General features: G+C 38.9%; 2 protein-coding genes across 10 annotated transcripts in view; both read left to right on the plus strand.

Annotated features, from left to right (window-relative positions):
- aldh4a1 (aldehyde dehydrogenase 4 family, member A1) overlaps nucleotides 1-24,079 on the plus strand; it is a 419,312-nt gene that overhangs the window by 160,701 nt on the left and 234,532 nt on the right. The window lies entirely within an intron of this gene.
- ubr4 (ubiquitin protein ligase E3 component n-recognin 4) overlaps nucleotides 1-24,079 on the plus strand; it is a 259,887-nt gene that overhangs the window by 101,739 nt on the left and 134,069 nt on the right. For all 7 annotated transcript variants that reach the window (XM_048614952.1, XM_048614953.1, XM_048614955.1 and 4 more), the window contains exons 16-33: nucleotides 200-387; nucleotides 3,045-3,204; nucleotides 4,565-4,650; nucleotides 6,153-6,322; nucleotides 6,695-6,977; nucleotides 9,418-9,559; nucleotides 9,678-9,757; nucleotides 10,092-10,220; nucleotides 11,245-11,427; nucleotides 12,234-12,356; nucleotides 14,126-14,355; nucleotides 15,053-15,174; nucleotides 15,963-16,060; nucleotides 17,314-17,471; nucleotides 18,462-18,674; nucleotides 20,868-20,969; nucleotides 21,601-21,701; nucleotides 23,200-23,398. In XM_048614952.1, coding sequence (XP_048470909.1) covers nucleotides 200-387; nucleotides 3,045-3,204; nucleotides 4,565-4,650; nucleotides 6,153-6,322; nucleotides 6,695-6,977; nucleotides 9,418-9,559; nucleotides 9,678-9,757; nucleotides 10,092-10,220; nucleotides 11,245-11,427; nucleotides 12,234-12,356; nucleotides 14,126-14,355; nucleotides 15,053-15,174; nucleotides 15,963-16,060; nucleotides 17,314-17,471; nucleotides 18,462-18,674; nucleotides 20,868-20,969; nucleotides 21,601-21,701; nucleotides 23,200-23,398 — 2,767 coding nt within the window. The remainder of the gene's footprint in view (nucleotides 1-199; nucleotides 388-3,044; nucleotides 3,205-4,564; nucleotides 4,651-6,152; nucleotides 6,323-6,694; nucleotides 6,978-9,417; nucleotides 9,560-9,677; nucleotides 9,758-10,091; nucleotides 10,221-11,244; nucleotides 11,428-12,233; nucleotides 12,357-14,125; nucleotides 14,356-15,052; nucleotides 15,175-15,962; nucleotides 16,061-17,313; nucleotides 17,472-18,461; nucleotides 18,675-20,867; nucleotides 20,970-21,600; nucleotides 21,702-23,199; nucleotides 23,399-24,079) is intronic.

Consider the following 24,079-nt stretch of genomic DNA (forward strand, 5'->3'; position numbering starts at 1 on the left):
TTGGCCTGCTGTGTTCATCCAGCTCTACACGTTGTTTTCTCAGATTCTTCAGCATCGGCAGTTCCCACTATCTCTGAATTCTATTTTGATAGTTGTAATTGCTGATAACCACACTACTTATGGGTTGTGCTGTTTGTTTTTCAAGTTCATTTAATCTGGCTTTATGCATATGTTATTTCTTTTAATGTGTACTTTACAGATGATGATAGTGAGCCAATACTTGGCCAGTGGTTTGAGGAGACCATCTCTCCCAGTAAGGAGAAATCAGCACCACCCCCTCCACCGCCTCCACCTCCTTTGGAGAGTTCTCCACGCCTGAAGAGTCCAAATAAGCAGTGTTCTGGAGAGAATGGCAACATACTGGCGAGTCGCAGAGACCCTGAGCTGGTGAGTGATATCTAACAGCAATTGGGTGAAAGGTAAAGATTAAGCAAGTGGTGGTAAACTGGCTTCTTGAACCACTGCAGTCCATTTGGTGTAGGTGCTCCCATAGTTCTGTTGGTGAGGCTGTTAGATTTTGGCCCAGTGACACCTGAAGGAATGGTGATATATTTTCAAGTCAGCATGGCGGCTCAGTTTGGGCTTGGAGGTGGGGAGTGTGGAATCTTGCAGATGGTAGTATTCCCATACACTTCTGTGAATTTTTACAGTGCATCTTTTAGGTGGTACACGTTGCATCTACTGAGGGTCAATATTAGAGCGGGTAAATGTTTGTGGGTGTGGTGCCAGTCAAGCTGGCTGCTTTGTGGATGATGTCAAGTCCCTTGTTGGAGCTGCATTCATCCAGACAAATGAGCATTTTGTCACAGTTGTGACTTGTGTCTTGTAGATGGTGAGCAGGCTCTTTGTGGAGTCAAAGGGTGAGTTACTCGCTGTAGAAGTCCTAACCTGTGACCTGCTGTTGTGTAGCTGGTCAGATTCCATTTCTGGTCAATGGTAATACCCAGGAATTTGATTGTATGGGATTAATTGGTGGTAATGCCATTGAATGTTAAGATGCGATGTTTAGATTCTTGTTAGATGTGGTCATTATTTGGCACTTTAAGGCAAGAATGATACTTGCCACTTGTCACCCCAAACTTGGATATTGTCCAGGTGTTGCTGCATTTGGATATGGATTGCTTCAGATTCTGAGGAATCATAAATGGTGGTGGACATTTTGCATTTGTCATTGAAAATATCCCTTTTCTGAACTTATGATGGAGGGAAGGTGCTTGAAACCCGAAGGTGATTGAACCTAGAACATTATCTTGAAGAACGGCTGCATTGATGTCCTTGGGCTGGGATGACTGACCTCCAACAATCACAATCTTTTGATCGATTATGATTCCAACCAGCACAGAGTTTTCCCCCTGATTCCAGTTGACTCTAACTATAGTATTATTAGGTCTCCATGATTCTACACTTGGTCAAATGTGGCCTTGATGTCAAGGATAGTCACCTCACCTCTAGAATTCAGTTCTTGTGTCCCATGTTTGAACTGAGGCTGTAATGAGATAAGGGGGTTCAGTGGTGCTGGCAGAACGCAAACTGAGCACCAGTAAGCAGGTTACTGCTAAGGAAGAATAGCTTGATAACACTGTTCATGACCCTTTCCATCACTTTACTGATGATAAGGAGCAGACTGAAGAGGTGGTAATTGGCTTGGTTGGACTTGTCCTGCTTTGTGTGTACAGGGCACACCTGGCAACTTTGCACACTGTTGGGTAGATTTCAGCGATCTAGCTTTCCTAGGGGTGCGGCATCACAAGCAAGGCCAGCATTTGATGCTTATCCCTCATTGTACTTGAGAGGACAGTGCTGGGTGGCCTTCTTGAACAACTTAAGTCAATGTGCTGTTAGTCCATCCAGTGCTGTTAAGGAGGACTGTCCAAGAATTTGACCCATGTCTTTTACCTCCCTAAGTATGAGGTTTGTCAAGCGTGGTTGGTCCTTTTGAAATCCATGATGGCTGCTCCTTTTTTCTTTGTCTTCATGTGTGGTATTTTCATCCTTTTAGACTCTCAAATTTTCCCTTTCACAGCCGTTAACTGGTTAGCTCTGTCTCTTTTGGTGCTAGGTTGGCTGCTGTACAGCCAACTTTCACATGCTGAAACCTCAAATATAACTTCTAGGGCATCAAAGTGCCTACTACAGGATTCCAGAATGTATCCAGATAGGCTGTGCTATAAAGTTTTTGCGAAGATTTGTAGCTTGGGTTGTGGATGTGGTTGTAGACTTGCTCGCCAAGCCGGTGTTTGGTTGCAGACGTTTTGTCACCTTGCTAGGTAACATCGTCAGTGCGCCTCCGGTGAAGCATTGGTATTCTGTCCGTTTGTTGTTTATATGCCTCTGTTTATGGGGTGGTTGGCGCCTCTTTGGTTAAACAGAAACAAATTGCTTGGGGAGTGCTAACACAAAAATAATCTGACTATATGCTTGCAATTATAGCAGAATGAAGAGTGTCACTAGTCACTTAATGTCACAGTTCCTTTGTCTAGCTCTAGAATTTATCTGTAGGCTGAGTTCTTGCTGTATTTGTGCATGTACGTGTGTTATTTTCATATTTACTGTAAGATCTTGGAGGTCTGCCAAATTATGGGGCACCACTCCCCAGTAGAAAACTTTTCCCAGCAATTATTTATTAAATCTTGTTCTCTGGTGCCAGCAGGATACTTGCACCAAATGCTGATCCTCACAACTGGTTTATGCATCAGCATGTTTGAGCAGTGAACATTGAAGAAGGATCAGAGGTGCTGACCCTGTCTGAGTGCAATTCTAACATCTGAGCTGCCACTCTGATGAGTTTACCTGATAGATCAGGAATTGACTTTCTAGACCGAAAAGCCAGCAACGTGCCATTATTACTATTAAGATTAAGCAGCACATGACTGAGGAGTTAGTAATGAGTGTCTATTTTACAGTTGGCTAGTTGCTCATTAAACTTTATGTTGGGGTTAGATTTCGATTCGGGGATAATGGCAATTGGTAATTATATTGGTGGAGAATGAGGATGATTGACAGCTAGTAAATCTGTATTTTTAAAACAATCTTATTTTTTTCAGTTTCTGAACCTGGCTTCAAGTATTTTTAATTTCATTACATCTTCAATGCTAAATTCGAGGAACAACTTTATCCGGAATTACCTGAGTGTTTCTCTCACTGAACAACACATGATGACATTAGCCAGCATCATTAAAGATGTGGACAAAGATGGAATGAAAGGTCAGCAAACACATTTTTTTATTGGTGGCTATCATTTCACTGTATTTGGAGTTATGAGCAAGAAGGCTACTTCAGTCTTCGGCAGTGGTTGAAATGTCTAAAGTAAGAACAATATACTCCGAAAAGCCTGCAGAGTTTTGAAGAGATTTGGTGAAGGATTGGCATTAATTGGATAGATCTTTCAAAGCTGGCACAGTACGATGGATTTCCTGTCCTTTATAATCAAAGCAAAATTTTAAAAAATCTAAATTCTATGGATACTGAAAATCTGAAAGTAAAACGGAAAATGGTGGAAACGGTGATCAGATCAGGCAACCTTCATTGTTCTTCTACGTCCCTAATGTTCTTTAGTGAAAAAGATCTGCCGCCCTTACCTTGTCTGACCTACGTGTGACTCCAGGTATACAGCAATATGGTTGACTTAGGACAATTAGGGTTGAACAATAAATGCTGGCTTTGCCAGTGATGCCCACGTCTCTCAAACAAATATTTTTCAAATATCTAGGAGCAAGAAACAGTTGATAATCTCCCAGTTCTGGTGAAATGTTATGGAATCAGCTATTGGGAACACGGTTCATCATGTCGTCTTAAACCACTTTAAGCGCCAGTTGACAGTTTGTAAATGATTAAATCTGATTTAGTAAAGGACTGTCTTCTCGGGTGATATTCCACGTAGATGTTGGAAAGCTCTTTATCAGACTATATTTAGACTTGAGACCTTTTTAAAATTCCATATTAAAGGATATATCTCAGACTTAAGATAGTGGGTGTCGAGCTAAAGTTTGGGAAGGCATCTTGTTCAAGGCTTTTTTAATGAGTATGTCTGGTAAACGTTCTATGATTAAGGCAAAAAGCCAAAGAACTGCAGTGCTGGAAATCAGAAATTGCTGGAAAATCTCAGCAATTCTGGCAGTGTCTGTGGAAAGAAAACAGAGTCAACATTTGGGTTCAGTGACTCTGCTTAAAACGGATTATAACTAGGAAAAGATTGGTATATATGCTAGAGAAAGGGTGGGAGGAGGGAAAAGGGGATAGATGGAGATGAAGCCCAGAGAGAGAGAAAACAATAGTTCAGCAGACGAGGAACGGGAAAGGGAGAAAGAATAGCTGACTGAGACAATACTGGCTGCACACTTAAATGTTTGATAAGTCATGACTTCCGTTTTGAAAAATTAGTTGTTCGTTTTTTTTATCTTTGAGTAAAAGAAAATCAAATTTTTTGTTTTAATCACTGAATTTTCACACATTTTCTATTGAAGGATGCACTATGTCAGCTGGATGGCTAGTTATATTGTTTTTGTATTATTGACCACATTTTGTCTCCATTCTTCTGTATGTTCAAAGTTTTATTTTTGCATAGGGGCATCCGATGAGGAATTTGCAGCTGCACTATATCACTTCAATCATTCTATGGTCACCTCTGACCTTCCATCCCCTGTCTTGCAAGTAAGTTCATAGTGCATCACTGACTGTGATGTGCTTGATTAATGTTGACAGTTTGCTTTAGTGTGTACATTTCCATGACCTGTGTGATTCCAATATGTGATTGTAAAGGTTGAATGGTAGTTCTCGAGGATGGGGTTTGTTTCTTGATACCTGTGAAATGATCTTCTGTGAAGTTTGTTTCAGAAATGAAAATTCAAATCCAGGGTTATTAGTTTGGGTGATGGACAGTATTGCAAATTAGTGGAGTACTAAGTTTTTTTTTTTCGGTCATTTGTTTCATCTGTTCATAGATTTGAATTATACAAAAGTTTTTCTTTTTCCCCCAACTTCTAATGTGTGGCGAACTTTTCCAATTTTATTAATTGATCCATCTTTGCCATTATTCAATGGTTGCGGCATCTCTTGAGTAGCTTCTTCAAATCAACATTGACTGAAAAGTATACAGGGCAGATCCAGAAACTAACGTTACTTGCTGGCAGAGGAGTTGTGTTTAGTGTGTTCATATGGGTTTACCCAAAGAGTACCAAGAATGGCAAACATACAACTCTATACCGATTTGCATCATAAGTGCATTTAAGGGAGGCTAGATAACCATATGAGTGAGAGAGGACCAAAAGATAATGCTGATAGAATTAGACAAGGAAAGGCAGGAAAAGGTCTGAGTAGGCAGAAATGCAGTGTAGGCCAAATGGCCTGTTTCTATGCTTTATATCTGATGTCATTTTAAAGCAAACAATAGAATATTTTGCAAAAGAGACATTGTTTTTTCTCTTTAGTGTTGCCATGGACAGCTGTTCAGAAGGAGTTGGATCTACTTGGGTTGCGCTTTAGTACATTGCCTAGTACTGAACGCATGTTTGTCCAAGTCCCAGATTCTATTGTGTTAATTTTTCTGAAAGTCGTTGTGATTGAAGCTAATTTTGTGTACTGTCAGCAGCGTTTCCTCAAATGATAGGAGTGTCAAGATTTTAGACATTAAGAAATAAAGCTTGTGATGGCAAATTGTCTTTCATGACTTTTTTTTCATAGCATTGCAAAATACAGGATGGGCAGAGTTACATAATTCTGAACAAAGATAAATTAGTGATTGCTTTTTCTTGAGGGGCTTGGTCAATGGCAACTAAGATTATGCCCAATTTGTTGACTGTCAGTTCTTCCTGACCTTGTTTTTAACCAGCCTCCAGATTCTTTTGCTTAGAATTTTTGAGCTCTTTTCATTTTAATCTTGTTGGAGTTGCAGCCCAGACTTTTTTTTTTACAATTAAAACATGTAAGGCTTTTATAGCTCATTCACAAAAATCTCCCAGCTCGTAATGTATATTGTCCTATTTGCAAAGTGATCTTTCCTATTATTTCATAATATGTCAGCAACTTTTGTCATGCAAAGTGTTGAATTCTAGAGATAGTGTTATGCTGATTAATAGGCTGATATTGTGCATGAGTCTATTATTGTGATAATCATGTTTTAGATAATTGCATTAACTATTTGGTATTTTGCTCAGAACACATTGCTGCAACAGCTGGGAATTGCACCATTCTCTGAGGGTCCGTGGCCATTGTACATCCATTCACAGAGCCTCTCTGTGTTGTCACGCCTGTTGTTAATCTGGCAGCACAAGGCCAGTGCACAGGGGGAGCCAGATGTACCCGAGTGTATGAAAATCTGGGAAAGGTAAAGTATTCTTACTGTAACAAAACTCTTAACTAAGAAAGATTTGGAAGCGTGGAGAGTCCTGTCATGCATCGGTCTCCTGGTATTCTGTATGGAATGCTGAATTAATGGATTGTTACATTTGTTACATTTAAATTCATTTTGCTAAATTGAGAGAGTAAAATTGGAATGTCTTTAACACCACATGCGGAAAAGAATGAAAATCCATTCGCGCACAGAGATACAGATGGAGGTGGTGATCAGCTCCATTGTTTTGGTTGTGCAGTTTTGGAATCCGTAGCTGATCCTTGTCATCATTTGCTTAACACTGTTTACAGAGTAAAGCTACAAAACTACAGATAAGTACATGGAGAATTTTATTTCTCTTGCTAGGTTTATTGGAACATTAAAGCAGAACATATTCCATGGAGTAGTACCAACTGACTCAGAAGATCTGAATGTTGAGCACCTTCAGCTTCTACTACTAATTTTCCATAATTTCTCGGAGAGTGGTCGTCGTTCTGTAGTTTTGATGTGCATACAGGTGATTGTTGAAGTGGCATCTAAAGCAGAAGCTCAGATTCGGTGTGTGCCACTGACACTTGCCCGACTGTTGCTGGTTTTTGAATATCTCCTTCAGCAATATTCAAAAGTGCCAGTCTACCTATTTGAACAGGTAAGGATCAGTTGAGCTGCTGAGTGAATATACAAGTTTATAAGTGAATCCATAAAGCTATTATTCCAGTTTTGTGTTGATCATGTTGCATTCTGTTGATCAAACAGTTTTCAATATTGAGATCAGTATTTAAATGTTGACTTACAATACTGAGGCATGCAAGACTGCTTTCCAGGTGCTGGAAAATGGGATTAAAATAGTCAGGAGCTTGTTTTGACCAGTGCAGACATGATGGGCAAAAGGGCCCTTTGCTGTGCTGTAGACTTGTATGACTCATTTAACTTGCACTCTTTTTAAACTAATGCTTGTTGTGAAATTATAGGAGAACTTCTGTCCATTTATATAAGATGGGCACACCAGCTTGATGTAAATGGGAGTCTCATAACTAAAGCCTAGTTTTTTTCTTTGTTTATGGTTTTGCTATATTGGCTTGCAATCTAATTAACTCATTAGCATTTGAGAGGAAGACCACATAGAGCAATGCATCTTTTTATTGATTCATTTTGTAAATGTGAATGTCTTCTTTTGTGACCTTTGACTTAGTTTAATGATTTTGGATAAGTTTTTACTATTACACTACTTTGGTGGTACTTATTTGCCAATCAGTGCTCAAGAGGATGAATTAAATCTGTGGCTTTTTCTCTCTCTCTCTTCTTCAGAGTATATTTAAATGGCAGAATAATATACAAAATGTAAAAATGGTGTTGTGACCATCTTGATCTTGAACATCACCTATTGAAACTTTAAATAAACCTGTGTAGATAATTAAGAACTCAAGAAATAGGAACAAGAGTAGGCCATCTGGCCCCTCGAGCATGCTCCGCCATTCAATAAGACCATGGCTGATCTATCTTGTGGACTCAGCTCCACTTACCCACCCACTCACCGTAACCTTTTAATTCCTTTTCTGTTCACAAGTCTATCAATCTTCACTTTGAAAACATTCAATGAGGTAGCCTCAGCTGCTTCTCTGGACAGGGAATTCCACAGATTTACAACCCTTTGGGAGAAGAAGTTCCTCTTTGGTTCAGTCCTAAATCTGGTCCCATTTATTTTGAGGCTATGCCCCCTTGTTCTAGTCTCACCCACCAGTGGAAACAACCTCCCTGCTTCTATCTTATCTGTTTCCTTCATAACTTTTTATTTGTGTCTGCAAAATCCCCTTCATTCTTCTAAATTCCAATGAGTATAGTCCTAGTCTACTCTTTCCACATAAGCCACCCTCTCAACTCTGGAATCAACCTCGTGAACCTCCTCTGCACTCCCTCAAGTGCCAGTATATCCTTTCCCAGGTAAGGAGACCAAAGCTGTATGCAGTACACCAGATGAGGCCTGATCAGCACCCTATACAGCTGCAGCATCACCTTCCTATTTTTAATCTCCATCCCTGTAACAATGAAGGGCAATATTTCATTTGCTGCCTTAATTAGCTGCTGCACCTGCAAATCAACCTTTTGTGATTCATGCACAAGAACACCCAAGTCCCTCTGCGCAGTAGCATGCATCACCATTTCAATAATAGTCCATTTTGCTGCTGATCCTACCAAAATGGATGACCTCACATTTACCAACATTGTAGAGGTAAAAGCTGCTGGCAGACAAAAGACGAAACTTTTTAATTTTTTGACAACCAACACACCTAGAGGAAAAAGATATATCACGTGCGCTGTGACACTTCAGCATACTGCAAAAATACAAATTGACTTGAAGATCAGCAGTAACATTGTGGCAGTTATGTTAACCCTACACACTAAAGTTGACACTTAAACTATTTTCTTATTCTTGTGTTATTGACTTCTTAACAGTGTCCCAGATACTAATGGCCACCATTGTTCTTTATCAAGCTAGATGTTCTTCTTTTAATCTAAACTGTGAATGTCAACAAGTGACGCAACGATCAGTGACCCTGATGCTGTCCTTGCCCATTTGGCACATGTCTTTCCTTGCAATAGTCATTGATGAAAATCACTGAACTCAGTGGAAGTATTTAAGCAATCATAGTGAGAAAAAATGAAGTGGCTTTTTCCCACTCAATCCTCAGCTTGGTTTGTTTGGGATTTCATTTCCTTAAACTGAACTTCCGTATTTTGCTTTGATCATTTTGTCTTAGTCCTGACTCTTGCAGTCTCTTTCTTTATTTCCACTTTGTTTCATCGTTCTTTTGAATGCATGTTGTGCGGTGTTCAGTTTAAACTGTAGCCTTATGTCATTCATTCAGCCAATACTATATATCTCTTTCTTAGTTTCTCATTAATTCTCTGCTGAACCTGCCATTCAGTTAGTCAGTATGGGGGTTCTGAAATCAATTTTTTGAAGATGCAGTTTGCTGTTTTACTTACTGAATTTAACGACACAAATGCAAAACTGTCATGATGTAAGTGTGACAACCCGTTTTAGACCATGTCTTCAGCTGACATTATGGGTGTTTTTTTAAATGTAGATTCAATATAATCTATTAACCCCACCGACATGTGGTGGTGCCAATGCCACTGGCTCCCAAGAATCTGGCCGACGCATTCAAGTGCCACTTTATCATGGATTTAAAGAGGTCGAAGAAAACTGGGTTAAACACAGTGGGACAGGTAAGGCAAAACTCAGCTGAGGGACAATAAGACCATTGGTTTTGTAGAATAGAGAAACAATTGGATTGGTTTATACTCCCAAGTTTTTGGAATCAGTTGAATGTGTTCTTTGCTACAGATTCTACACCTCTGCCCAAATTCTACAGCATCCTTTCGCATGAAACATCCACTGATGACAGAAGCAGATTGGATGAGATGGTGAGAGCCATTGAATTGGCATTTGGGGGAATATTGGCATTCTGTGTAAAGTTGTAAAATCATGTAATATATAAGGATGTTGATATTAATACAGCTGATTTCTACAGCAATAATTCATATTTTTGTAACTCTGATATTTTAACGTGATACAATGTCAAGTTGTGGAATATGGAATTTGGCTACAGACCTGTGTGTGTGTGTGTGTGTGTGTGTGTGTGTGTGTGTGTGTGTGTGTGTGTGTATAAAAAGTTTGTATTTATAGTTGTTTGATACTGCACTTGGAGAGACTTGATTCTCCATTTTTTTTTTGTTCTGTTCCCTCCTTGTTTCACAGATCTGTGATGTTCTTTGTGCTGGTACTTTGAAGTATGATGACCTGTATGCATCACTGATCTTGCTGTTAGCAGCTGGCTCACAGTTTGATACACTCAGACGGGAAGAACACAAGAATGCAACACCTCTGGTAATGCATAAACATCTGTTAAATCATGAGAACCTTAGAGCACTGAAGGAGACCATTGACTAAATTGTATCTGTGCTGGCCACTTAGAAACCTAAACACTTATTTCCTTCATAATCTTTCCTTCTACACATTTGAATACTTTCTTCTCAAATATATATATTTTTTTAAGAACGGTATCCTGCTTAGTGGATGATCTTGAATTTATGGCCTCTAGTAATCAATGTAACATTCACCCCAGTGTGCGGTGCATAGGCAGGATGGGCTTTAAGATTTACATAAAGATGAATACTGGTTTCAAGTGATCTTTGATCGGTTAGGTGTCAGTGTATGGTTTAGTGGTCACTAATATGTCTGTGTGTGTGGTGGAATTTTTTGTTTCTTTTTATCTTTCTTTTCTTCGACAAAGAAATTTTAAACAATAAGAATACAGGTCTGTTTCAGTATTGACTTGTTCACTCTGTTGACTTGAAATTGCGTTAGTGGTTTTGATATGGAGAGGAGGGATGGAGGTGGGATGTGCTGTCCTTCCAAGTAGCTCATTTATTCAGAAGTGTCTGTGGAGACCTTCCATTCTTTGATAAATATTTTTGCTCATTTCTATGATATTGTGTTATAGGTTTTGTATATTTTCTGCAGTTTTTCACTTTTTTTAAACCATTGGCATGGATTCTAAGTTGGGAGAAGTAATTCTTTTCCGATTTGATGACCATGTTGCGTCACGGTGTTGTTTTCACAGCATCACAAGCAGTTAAAATACTTGAGGTTATGATAGAGTTTCCAGGTGTTACTGATGCAGGTGAAATTGATCATTGATTTGATTAATTTTCATTGCATTCTTCTAAAATCAAAGTTAACCTTCAAAATGAAGAATCTGATGTGTCATGCATATGCTGAAATAATTCTTAATGAAGTTTGGACAAGTTAAAATTCTAACCACTCTGTTTTTTGGACAAGTCTTTAATGTGTTTGTTATAACTGTATGTGAAGCATTGCTACTGATCATTCCATCACTGACTTCTTTCAGGAGGCATGCTCCATTCAGTACTACTTCTTGATCTTATGGAGGATCCTGGGTATTATGCCTCCATCAAAAGCCTATGTTAACCAAGTGGCAATGAGCACAACAGAACTGAGTGAATGTGACATCTTGCACACACTTCGATGGTCATCACGGCTTTGTATCAGTTCCTATGTAACCTGGATCAAGGTACTAAAGATGCACATTCTGGGGATGTGTTGAAGAAATTGTTAACGATTACAAATCAGAAGGAACCTCTGTGAAGCTGTAGTCATAGGGAAGGGAGATGTAGAAATAGTCAAGTTTAGTGTTGCAAGGGAATAATAGTTAAGTGTTGAGAATGTATCAATGAGGAATCTGGAGGCTTAGTACACACCGAATCGTAGACAGTTCGACCCTCTCAGGTTTTTATTTTCCTTTTTCGGATATTTCCCCTGTTCTGCCCTTGTTGTGCTACCTCACCCAAGACTTCCAGTTTTCTCAAACAAATTATTTGATGTGTAATCTTTGATTGTGCTGGCACATTGCTTCATCAAAAGTGTGCCAAATCCAGCCCTTTCCTCATGACTGTGCACTTTCCAAGAGAGGTTCCTGGATAGAGACTATGAGCAGGAGCCTTGAAAATAAAGGAGCAGATGCTATTTTTATCCATCTACTAGGGATGCAGAGGTCACCGTTATCATATCAACTACAAATTCTGCAGAGAGAACATCAAACTTTAGATCTTTCTGGTTTGTGTGGTACAATTACAATGTTGTCCTGGACAGAACATTTACAAATAGAATCAGTAGCATTGACTATGAGGCTAGAAAACTTCCCATCGAGCTATGTATCTATATAGTATAAGAGCAAGTGGGAGAACTATTTAATAACGTAACTATAAACTAAATATTCAGTAAATAATGCATGATCATTTTCAGTGTGATTAAAGCCAGTTGTTCAATAAATTGTTTACAACCTTGATTTGACCAGTTTATGATTTCCTTTTGGTAAAGGATCACCTGGTACAACAGGGCATGAAGCCAGACCATGCTGGCTCACTGGTGGAACTGGCTGTTGCTAAATGCAGTTCTGTGAAATATGATGTGGAACTTGCAGAGGAGTATGTTGCCAGACAGGTAAGGATGACCATGCCAGCATGTCCTCTGATTAGAGGTGTTTTCCTTGTGAGAGTAAGGCATCTTTACTTTTTCTTTTTAAAGGAAGCATTGTGTAGTAGGCAGAACACCTTTCTGGCTTAATGGTAGCATCCTGTTAGCAGAGAATACTTGCCAACCAGTTAGTGCCTTCCTCTCACACAGTATAAATTCTTGTTTCTTTTGAGTTTCAATGTTTGTGGTTTTTGCCTTGATGAGTGCAAGGTGAAAAGATTTGATACCAGGTCTTTTTCAGCAATTCTCAATTATTCAAGCAATGCTCAAAATCGCATTTAAACCTCAGTGTACAATTTTGGTCTCTTTACTTGAAGGATGTAAATCCATTGGAGATGATTCAGAGGAATTTTAGTCAATTTGATGTCTAGATTGATATAGTTGTCTTAGGAGGGAAGGTTAGACCAACAGGGATTGTTTTCACTAAAGTTTAGAAGAGCAAGGTGTAATTTTAATTCTAAATGGTACAGGCAAGTTGGATGTGGAATGGATGTACTCTTGTGGGTGAGTCCAGAACTAGGGGACATGTTGTAAAATTAGGAATTGCCCTTTCAGGACAGATGAGTGGAAATTTTATCTCTGGAACTCTCTGCCTTGGAAGGCACTGGAGGTGGAATACATTGAATATTTTAAGTAGGTAAATAGGTTCTTGTTAGTCAAGAGGATTAAAGCCTGTCAGTGATTGATGGGAGTGTGGAATTTTGAACACAAGTAGATTAGCTATGATTGATCTTGAGTGGTGGAGCAGGTTTAAAAGGAGGATTGGACTAATTTGCTCCTAATTCATGTGTTTTTAATGTGTGTTCGTACTACCAAGCGATCAGTGCTGTGGTGGACATTTTTCAGGCTTCTTCATTGGCATGATGCCATCTAAAAATATTTTTAGGGCTGAAGGTGGGTCAAGACGAAAGGAAGAATAATTAATGTGAATGCAAAAAATTTTGGCTGTTTGTCTTCCAGTGCAGTCGTGATACTGACATCAGGGCAGGCTTGCTCAGCCCTTGATGTAGGCTTGGCTTTCTGAGAAAGAAATTGCAGCAATAAACAAGTACAAGGCAAAACATTCTGCTGAAAATGGAGATAGGAGAGCACTGTTATTAGATCTTAACGAAACTGGTATGAGACTTTAAACATCATAGTTAATGCCCAATGAAAAATGTGCATGACTGGAGAAGCATGCCTGCTTTCAGTGCGGAAAGCTGCATTGGCTCCTTAATGTTACGTGGTGATAACCACGTGACAGAGAGTACTTACAGATGGTACAGAGTCTTACTCTGACTTAAAAAGTCTGGAAGAGAAGATGGATCTAAATTGTCCTATTAAGTGCCTGAAAAAGAAGTCCCTAAGCAAACCTAAAAATAGAATGCTTGCAGAAAGGTGAAACTGCAGTAGTTCAGTGAAGCACTATAATGGCACATGTAGCTCTGTGATGTGATATGTATGTAAAAGCTTAAGGTGGAATTGAATGCAATTTATTACTGCCTCATGTGCCTCCAGGCACAGGAATAATGCTGATGAAAGGTGCAGACATCAGCTTCTCTAGATTCAGAGGGTTTGTGGATTTCTGTGTACAACACCTTAGCTTCAATTAGTTGTCAATTTAAGAAATAACTTCAACTGTTAACTGGCTCATTTTTTTTCTTGTGCAGCTGCTAAAGCTTATTTGTTACTCACTGCATATGTATTGATTAATACACCTTTGTGAGATTATTGAGGGTTTTTTCCTTCAATTTTAGATTTCTTCCTATTGTGGAATTGATGCAAGTGCTATTCTCCCACTCAGCCGTCTCCCAAATCTGCAGACCATTTATACGCTTGATGCGGTCATTTCAAAGGTCCAGGTGTCTCTTGATGAGTATTTTTCCAAGGTGGCTGCAGAAACTGACTCCCACAAAACATCTGAGATTACAAAGAATCTACTTCCTGCAACTCTTCAGCTGATTAGCATCTATGCTGCATTTACCAGGTGCAAATATTGAATATGATCCTGTTTTTACATTAGTTGCTGCTTGAAGTGTTATGATAGTGGTAGGGTTTAGCTAGTTGGTAGGGAAAAACCATGTGGCATTGGCATCAAGCAGTCGCAAATTAGAGATGGTACAGGCTAGTTACAAATAGAGTTCTTTTTGCATTCCCAATCAGCAACTCCATGCCTGGTTTATGATCATTAAGTTCAGTGAAAGTTTTTCTTTGCTCCCAGCAGTAATCAATAATTCAATCACAACCTAAGATGTGTGTTTCTTACTGGAGCAGTGGGAATTTCTCTATTTTTGTATGTGCAGCCATTAGATGACAACTTGGGAACTTCTGTTTTGATGCATTTGTTTGTTCTGTAGTAAACTCACAGTTGCAAGGAAGATCCCAAATTTGTCATGAGGGATGTTCCTATTTTATTAGGGAAAAGGACTTTTTAATCTGGCTGGGCTCAAGATCATATCATGGAGGTGAAAGGATGATGTGTTTAATCTACAGCATTGACCTGTAAATGACATTGTTCAATCAGTTTCTTCTGTCTTTTTGTGTGAAATATACCTTACTCATTGAATGATAAATGTGCTTATGATGTACATACAGGATCGAAGGTTGGAATGTTAATGTTTAGCACTTGTTATAAATGAGTGTTTTAACAAGACTGTGTTTTTATGCTGATTGTTTGATGTTAGATCATACCTGTTGAGGAGTCTGTGTGAGGAGGGCTCGACTGACAGTCCAACTGAGGAGAAGCTACATGGTTATGCAGCAGTACTAGCGATTGGATCTACCCGCTGCAAGACTAACTCTATTGGTAAGAGCAAGAATTTCTTTTTGGTAGTTGACGTTGTTTGGCAGTGTGACTAGAGGCATCTGGAATAAATGCAGAATGCGGGGATTCATTTTTGCTTTTACACCTTTGAATTTTTTTTCTTCCCATTCTTTTCCTTCTTGCCTACATCTGTTGACTTATTGTAAGATTGCCAATAGTCCCCTGATGGATTGTTCAACTGATTTCTCAACGTATGAACCTGGGATCACAATTAGGTTGTTTGAACCTGATATTGGCATATACTGTCCTCTAGTGGAGATTGCAGAAGATGATCAGGTGCAGGAGCCATGACTGTTCGACTTTCTGTTTCCCCGTTTTCTCCGCTTCTGAGATTTCAATGTTGGAGTGTCTCATTTTACTCCTATTTGAGATTGGTTAACCTTGTACAGATAGCAGTTGAACTTGGAATTTCTATCCTATGTGACACATTGCTGTACTGTGGTAAATTCAGAGTTTGTGTAGTGAGTACTACAGTGTTCATGACAACTGCAGAGTTATTTTTGCAAGCATTTGTCATCTGTGACTTCTGAAGATGACACGTCTTAGGGCCAGATGACAATGTGAAAATGCCTTCAAATCCAGATCATTGTGGAAGTGCAAATTAATTTTGAGTGTGGTGCGGAGGGCAAGTGCTGTTCAAAGATGGAGTTTCTCGCTGCTTGAAGTTAAATCTATAGCTGTGCAGAATATTTTGTTCTGTGTTTTTCTTAATTGTGAATTCTCTGCGAGTGGTTTTTAATGTTGCATGCTAATTGTGATTCTGTTTGCAGCTCAGTTAATGGTACAGAACCTGCCATCATCTGTACAGACACTATGTGAAACATGGAACAATATCCATACTAATGAATTCCCCAACATTGGATCCTGGGTATGTGAAAGGGCATTCATATCTGCATCTGAATATGCATTGGATTTGTAATTTTGGTAAATAGTGCAATACTAAGGAGCATGACCATCTTTTGGAAAATCCTGTGATCTTTTTGAGGAGGGTGGGGATTCTTGTCAACATTTTTTTAAATCACTGCTGTATGTGGGATCATGTTGTGGCAACCGGTTATGGTACATTGTTTTTAATTTCAAAATACTGCTTGAATTTGAAGTGCTTCAGAATATTTTGGAAAGATAGGCTGCATAAGTGAATGCATTTAAGGTGGTTAAGATGGTAATTCTTTCTGTTGTTTTGATGGGTATGACTCTTCATGCCTGTATTGCCATGTTGTGAACAAACATTTCGAGAATTATTGTTTTTGGTAAAGCATGAAATTTATCATCCAAAGACTTATATTTCTATTTATATTTGGAGATACTTAGATTACATTGAGAAGAAACAGTTGAAACCACACTAAAAGTCAATTTTTACTGATAAAAACACTGCAGGGCAATAAAGAAGGCATGAACAGGCTGTGTATCGGGAAAAAGTGCCTTATTTCAGGGAAATCCTATGAAGAACACTGTATTTTTGTATATTTTAATGTCGGTGAATTATTTGAAACAAAATATTGGTTATGTTTCATGGAAAGTTTGGATAAATACAATTTGGTTGACTTATTGTATTTTTCCACTATAAGAGACATGGACAGTATTTTAACAGGTTACAATTGCCACCTGGTACGGAGGGAAAGCAAACACCAAGAAAAATCTGATAAACTGAGGCTGTTTCATTAGAAAAGAAGAAATGATGATAGAGCAATTTAAAATTACAAAAGATCGTGACAAAATAACATAGGAACATGCCATTTTCAGTCATTTGAGGAAATGGATGAACATGAGTAAGCTATTTAGCCCTCTAGCCTGTTCTGACATTACAGAGAAGTGTGAACTCAATTAATTTTAACTCTTTGCATGAATAAATCTGTGCTACACTCTTGCTTAGGCCCATGTATCCTTCACAATGTCAAATGAGGGGGATTACCTACAAAGATTGAATAAATAAATTTAAAGGTTTTTTTTAAATGTTTGTTTTTTTTTAAGGGCTATTTATTAAGTAAGTTGAAATGAAGTGGAATTTCCCTCTAGATTTCTTCCCACTGATTGGCATTAGACTATCCTTTGCAGATTAGGAATAATCTCCATGTTGTGCAGTAGTTTAAATAAAATAACCTCTGATTTTGTTTCTCACAGCGAAATGCATTTGCAAATGACACCATTCCTGCAGAGAGCTACATTAGTGCAATCCAAGCTGCACACCTTGGTACATTGTCCAACCAGAGTTTGCCACTAGCTGCCTGCTTGAAGCATATTCTCTTGTCATTGGTCAGGCTCACAGGTGACCTTATTGTGTAAGTTTGGTGATATACCTTTATTTATGACTCTTGTTGGTTCTGAGATTTTCTTTGCCATATCTGAAAGCCGCCACAGTCATTAATCTGTCTGTATTGTCGTGTTGTATTTTAAAGTTCTCCAGGCTTCTAACTTTTGAGCACTTCTGCATCTGTACCAGTTGTTTAGCAAATGTACTTTTCTGATGACCCATTCCCCACACCTCAGTGACTAAATCTACTCCTGAACGTAACTGTTGCAGCTTTTGAGCTGCATGCTTCAAGTACAACCATTTCTCACTTGTCTGCCTGCACAAAAGTATGGCTGTCATCAACGTTTTAAAAGGATGGTTATAAACCTGGATGGGTGCCTGTTGCACTGCTTTCCCTGATTTTACCCAATCTTCAAAAGCAAAGACTTAATTTTCTGTTTGCTGCCTCTACTCATTTAAATAATTGCTTCCTCATCTTAACTTTTTTATTCATTCATGGGATGAGGGCGTCACTGGCTAGGTCAGCATTTATTGTCCATCCCTAATTGCCCAGAGGGCAGTTCAGAGTCAACCACATTGCTGTGGGTCTGGAGTCACATGTAGGCGAGACCAGGTAAGGATGGCAGTTATTTTCTCTAAAGGAGATTAATGAACCAGATGGGTCTTTCTGACAATCGACAATGTGTTCGTGGCTGTAATGAGACTCTTAATTCCAGATTCTTTTATTGAATTCACATTCTACTATCCTGCCGAGGTGGGATTTAAACCTGGGTCTGCCGAATGTTACCTGGGTCTCTGAATTAATAGTGTAACAATAATGCCACTCTGTCATTGCCTCACCAATTTGCCACATTTCCAGTTTGAATTAATCAATTTTTTTGTACTTTTGCTGTGTCTGTGTGTTCTCCATATTTTTTCTCTTTTCTCTCTTGTTCTGCTTCTCGTCTTCAAGTAACTGAATTGCTTTTTTCAGTTAGGCATTACATAGAATGAACGATCTGTTCTAACCTCATACTAGGTGGTGTCCTGATGAACTGAATCCTGCACAAGTCATCCACACACTGCTGCCATTACTCTTGGAGATAAGTACAGAAAGTGTGTCTGAAATCAGTTCCACGTCATTGGAACGGATCCTCGGGCCAGCAGAATCTGATGAATTTCTTGCGCGTATCTATGAAAGACTCATCACAAGCTGCTATAACATAATTGCTAACCACTCCGACCCCAACAGGTACGTAAAGACTCAAATCAGTAAAGGTCTGTCCAATACAATTTTGGATTTACAAGTTAAAGGCTCTGAACTTATTATACAATAGACTCTAATTATCACTGGTTTAGCTAGTCACTTAGGTGTTTGTTATAACAGGTAATCGTTGTATTTGATTCTCTGTCTTAACGCAGTCAATCTTTTGTTATGGTAAAACTGTAAGGTGAGTGCAAAATAAAATGTTGTAAATCTAAAACACATTCGTCCAAACAGTAAACTAATTGTGTTTTATGAGCAATTCGATGAATTTATTTAAAGAGTACATGTGCTCAGTGCTAATCAACAATTAAACCAGCAAAACATACCACATGTCTGATGGGTGCAGTTGATAGAGCTTAATTTCTGAGTCAGAAGATTGTGGGTTCAAACTCTTTTTTTATAGGATTGAGCGCAAAATCTACCTTTGCACCAGCAGTATTGGATTTTAGAAAAATTAGAGGTGACCAAATTTAGGCATACAGCATCCTAAGGGAATTGACCAGGTGAATGCTTCTCCTTGTGGGAATGGTTAGAACAAGGGGATGGAGTTTAAAAATCAAGGGTCCTGCATTTAAGATGGAGATGAGGGTTATGTTCTTTGGCTTTGGAACGAACTCCTTTGGAGAAGGCAAAAGCATCCATATAGAGTGATACTAAACAGAAACAGACCTTTCGGTTCAACCAGTCCATGGCATAATCCCAAACTAGTTCCACCCGCCTGTACTTGGCCTGTATCCCTCCAAACATTTCTTATTCGTGTACTTAGCTAAATGTCTTTCAAACATTGTAACTGTAGCCACATCCACCACTTCCACACACTAACTACTGTGTTTTAAAAAAAATTTGCCTGTCATGAATTTAGTAAATCTTTCTCCTCTCTAAAAATATGCCCCCTAGTCTTGAAATCCCCCCACCCTAGGGAAAATACACCACCGTTTACCTTATCTATGCCCCTTTTTATTTTCTAAACGTCTATAAGATCACCTCTCAATCTTCTACACTCCTCCAGTGGGTAAAAAGTCCCAGCCTATCCAGACTCGTCGTAACTCAAACCCTGCATTCCTGGCAACATCCTGGTAAATCTTTTCTGCACCCTCTCCAGCTATGGTCCACCACTGCTCCCACTTCGTATGTTTGTAATCCTGCACTATTGGAAGTGTCGTCTTTTGGATAAGGCATTAAGCAAAGGCCCTGTGCCTGTTTATGAAACTTCCCATCATAATTTGAAGATGAACATGGAAAACTCTTGATGTTCTGACCAGTATTTAGTACACCTGCTCGACCAAAACACCAAGAAAGATTGACAATCCTGCACCTCTTTCTATCTGTGGCATCTTGTGTACGCAAATAAGTTGTCATACATGCCCACAAAACACTTCAAAATTAATTCATTGAATCTATGATACTTTGACTCATTTGAGAGGGTTATGAAAGCATGATATTCAATGCAAGTTCTTTGTATACTGTATTTTCAGTAAATATACTTTAAATAAGGGATCTCCGACTCTATAATTAGTCACTGTTTTGGCATTACGCAGCTTATTAATCAGTTGTTGAAATTGGTTAGGGCTGAACACTCATGCATACTACCGGAATCCAGCATGACTGATTTGTACAACCTCCCTTGTTCCAATGTGAACTAGTGCAATTGTTGGAAACAGGATTTGAAACTTTTGCACCCACAGCAATGTATTGGGAATAAATGGCTTGGTAAAAATGTGCTGTTCTAGTCACTGATCAGTTACAGGGTACCATCAGGATTTAAGCAGTGCAACGAGTCATGAGTTCCAATTCCATTGAAGCTGTTGTGGTTGGTGTGGTGCTTGTCTTCGCTAGTGATTGCCAACATTTTATGTCATGTGTGCAGAGGGAAAGGGGACATAACGTGTTTCTGATCCTACGGTTTTGTGCACAGTACATCCTTGCCAGTTACGTTTTGTAAGATTTAAAGGGTATTTGTTGCAAATGAGAACGTTGTGTTTTGGGACTTCACGTGCGTGAAAGGTAAATTCTGTTCATGTTTGACATGTTTGTGTCAAATGTCTGGATTAGTAAGAATTTTAAAGTTTGGAAATGTATGCTTAAAACAATAAGCTTCAGAAACGCATCTTTGGAGAAATAAAAGCAAGTGTTCATTAAGCATTTTTGAAAAACTGCTTTATCCATGTGTTCCCACAGTGGCTTGGATGAGACTATCTTAGAGGAGTGTTTGCAATACCTTGAGAAGCAGCTGGAGAGCAGCCAGGCACGCAAAGCCATGGAGGAATTCTTCTCTGAACGGTAAGAGTGGGATGGTGGTGAAATAGAGATAGTACTAACTGGACAGTGGGAATGAGAGGAGTGTTGGACTAGAGTTCCATGACAGTTTTGGATTTGGTCCATGTTCCTTTTAAATTGACTTCTTTTATTAATCAACTTGTCTTTACAGCCAACCAGGATTGGGAAAGAATCATGGAATTATCCTGTTGCCTGATATGTATTTTTGCCTACAAGCTGTTAGGATGGAAATGTTTCTTGTATATCAAGGTGTAGAGCGATCTCAATGTCCACAGAATTTTAACTGTGCAGACTCTCTGCATTTTTCAGTTAACAATATTTGGGACAAATATGTGCCGCGTGAATATGTTTAGAGACGAATCCAATTGCACTGTAAATTGCCAGTTGTCCAAAATGAATACTTTCTCTTCTTGCTCCAATTTTCCTTCTTTTTTGCCTGCTGGGAATACCATTAATACTTTTAAAGAAAGATTATATCCCCAAAATATAATCTTTGTATTTGACATTTTTTAGATAATGTGATCCGTGAGGTAGAATTTCTGTTCCTCTGGATAGATGCACGTTTGTTATTTTACTTTTGTTTGTTGAAGTCCCATCTTGAGATTGTGTTTCAACTCCTGTTTTTATCTCACAGTGGGGAACTGGTGCAGATCATGATGGCCACAGCCAACGAGAACCTTTCGGCTAAATTCTGTAACAGAGTGCTCAAGTTTTTCACGAAGCTCTTCCAACTTGGTGAGTTGCATATTCAGTTGGGTCATTTGTTAAATGTGGATTATAGTGCATGTTGCTAATTGAACGTAACAGTTAAAGAATGTTTTGGCATTATTTACATTTTTGCGTTCTTGGTTTGAATTGCATGAATGGATAGACAAGTGGGTGTAGGATAAGGAGGAGTTCACTTTGGAAGTGTGTTAACAATACAAAGAATTTAGAAAAGAGCAGAATATTCAGTAATAAACACAGACAATGCTGGAGAAACTCCAATCTAGCAGCACCTATGGAGAGAGGAACAGAGTTAATACTTCGAGTCCAGCATAACTCCTCCCCAGGACTCTGAAGAAGTCATACTGGACTTAAAATATTAACTGTTCCTCTCTCCACAGATGCTGCTGGAGTAGCTGAGTTTTTCTCCAGCCTTCTGTACATATGTGCATGTGTTTTTTTTTTTGTCTTTTTACCTCCTCCCTTCCAACAGTTCAGGGTCCTGACACATTTTGCAGATTAACCTGCACATATTTAAATTTTGTGTAATAATCTGCTGCAATAATGTAGTCTCCTCTGTATCAAGGACACAAGCATAGATTGGGTGACTGGCTTGTGAAATATCTCCATGTAGTATGCAAGCTAGGACTCTGAGCTGTTGCTCACCTGTATTTGTAATTTCCCATCCTGCTTCCTTTCAGACTTCTCTGCCCTTGGTCTGCATCATTTTTCTAATGAAGCTCAAAGTAATCTTGAGGAACAGTGTCACATTTTTTTCAAATAAGCACTCAAAAGTCAAGTTCAGAAATTTCAGTTTGTAATCTCTATCTCCATTTTTCCAAACAACAGCTGTTCATAGTAGTTTGTTTTTCTCATTCACACCATTTTGGGACCCATCTTTGGCTTCTTTGTCTTATTGCACGTCATCCTGTTCGTCGTTTTATTCTCTCCTGCCTATCACTTTGCTGTAAACTTTACAGATCCAGCCCCTGCCCAGTCAACTTTCCGAACTATAATAAGAGCAAAATACTGCATGTGCTGGAAATCTGAAAGTGCTGGAGAAATTTAGGAGATCAGGCAGCATCTGTGGCGAGAGATAAACTTTGAGTCTGGTATTTTTTATTTTTATGCTGCCAGATCTGTTGAGTTTCTCCAGCATTTTCTGTTTTTATTTCAACTTTTCCTACTTCCGGACTTGCTTGCAAACTGCTACAGTTCTAACCTTTCACAATTTTGATAATGAGTCTTCAAGCCGAAATGTTGACTCTTTCTCTTCACAGATGCAGCATGATCTGCTGAATATTTCCAACATTTTTTTGTTTTTATTTCAGATTTCCAACATTGTGGCGTTTTGTTTTTCCTTTTACAGTGAGGTTTTGCTGTTTTATGTATGTTTCTAACTTTTTAGTCATGTGTTTTGCTTCCAATGGTAATACACCAAATAAGCTGAATATTGATCTATTGGTATAGATGATGTCTCTTTGCAAATTTGGAAGTAGGTTATAACAGAATATGCCTTTTGTTTCAGCGGAGAAGAGCCCAAACCCAAGCCTTCTGCATTTGTGTGGCTCATTTGCTCAGCTGGCTTGTGTTGAACACAGCCGATTACATGCCTGGTTAACAAGAATGACTCATGCACCTCCTAAAGACTCTGATCAGCTGGACGTTGTACAAGAGAACAGACAACTCCTTCAGATTTTGACTGCATGTATTGTTAGAGAAAACAGGTACTTAGAAACAGTCCTAAGTAAAGGCTGGTGCTCAATGTACTTTTTATATGCAACGTGCTATGAGGGTGTGGGTTAAAACGTCTGCAGATACTTACAGGAACGGGAAACTGAGTTAATACAAGTAGAGAATGGAAAGAACCTGTGTTACTGATAGACCAGCTTTTCCTCTCTGCCAACATTTCTTAATTCTTAAACCTTTCAAATGACATTAGTTCTTTGACAACAAGAATTTCCTATTAGTCTATATTGATCAAGTTTAAACCATTGTATATACTTCCCACCTGAAGGTCTGAGTCTCAACACTTGCTCGTTTCCCATCTTGGACTGCTTCCTTTGATTAAACCTGAAGGTGCATAACCTTGGTTATCCTGATTACTTTGAACATGAGCTTCACATATAACACCCCTTTCACAGTAGAGGCTATCTGCTTTTTTTTTTTGCTGTAGTGTTGCTTGCCTCTTTGTATATTGCATTCTGTGCCCACTGAAGTTTTGTCCCTGTGTACTCCAACGCTCCTTGGTAGGCTCTTGAATTCTGTCTTCTAAAAATTCCAAATTGTCCAAGTTTTTGCTGCCACATCCTATCCCATGTAAAACCCTCAGACTCTAACTATCATAATGGTTTCCAAGTTTCACTGGTTCCCTAACAGTCTGTGTAATCAGTTTCAAAATCATGCTG

Source organism: Rhincodon typus, chromosome 31 (genome assembly GCF_021869965.1).
Source record: "Rhincodon typus isolate 14 chromosome 31, sRhiTyp1.1, whole genome shotgun sequence".
Taxonomy (NCBI): Eukaryota; Metazoa; Chordata; class Chondrichthyes; order Orectolobiformes; family Rhincodontidae; genus Rhincodon; species Rhincodon typus.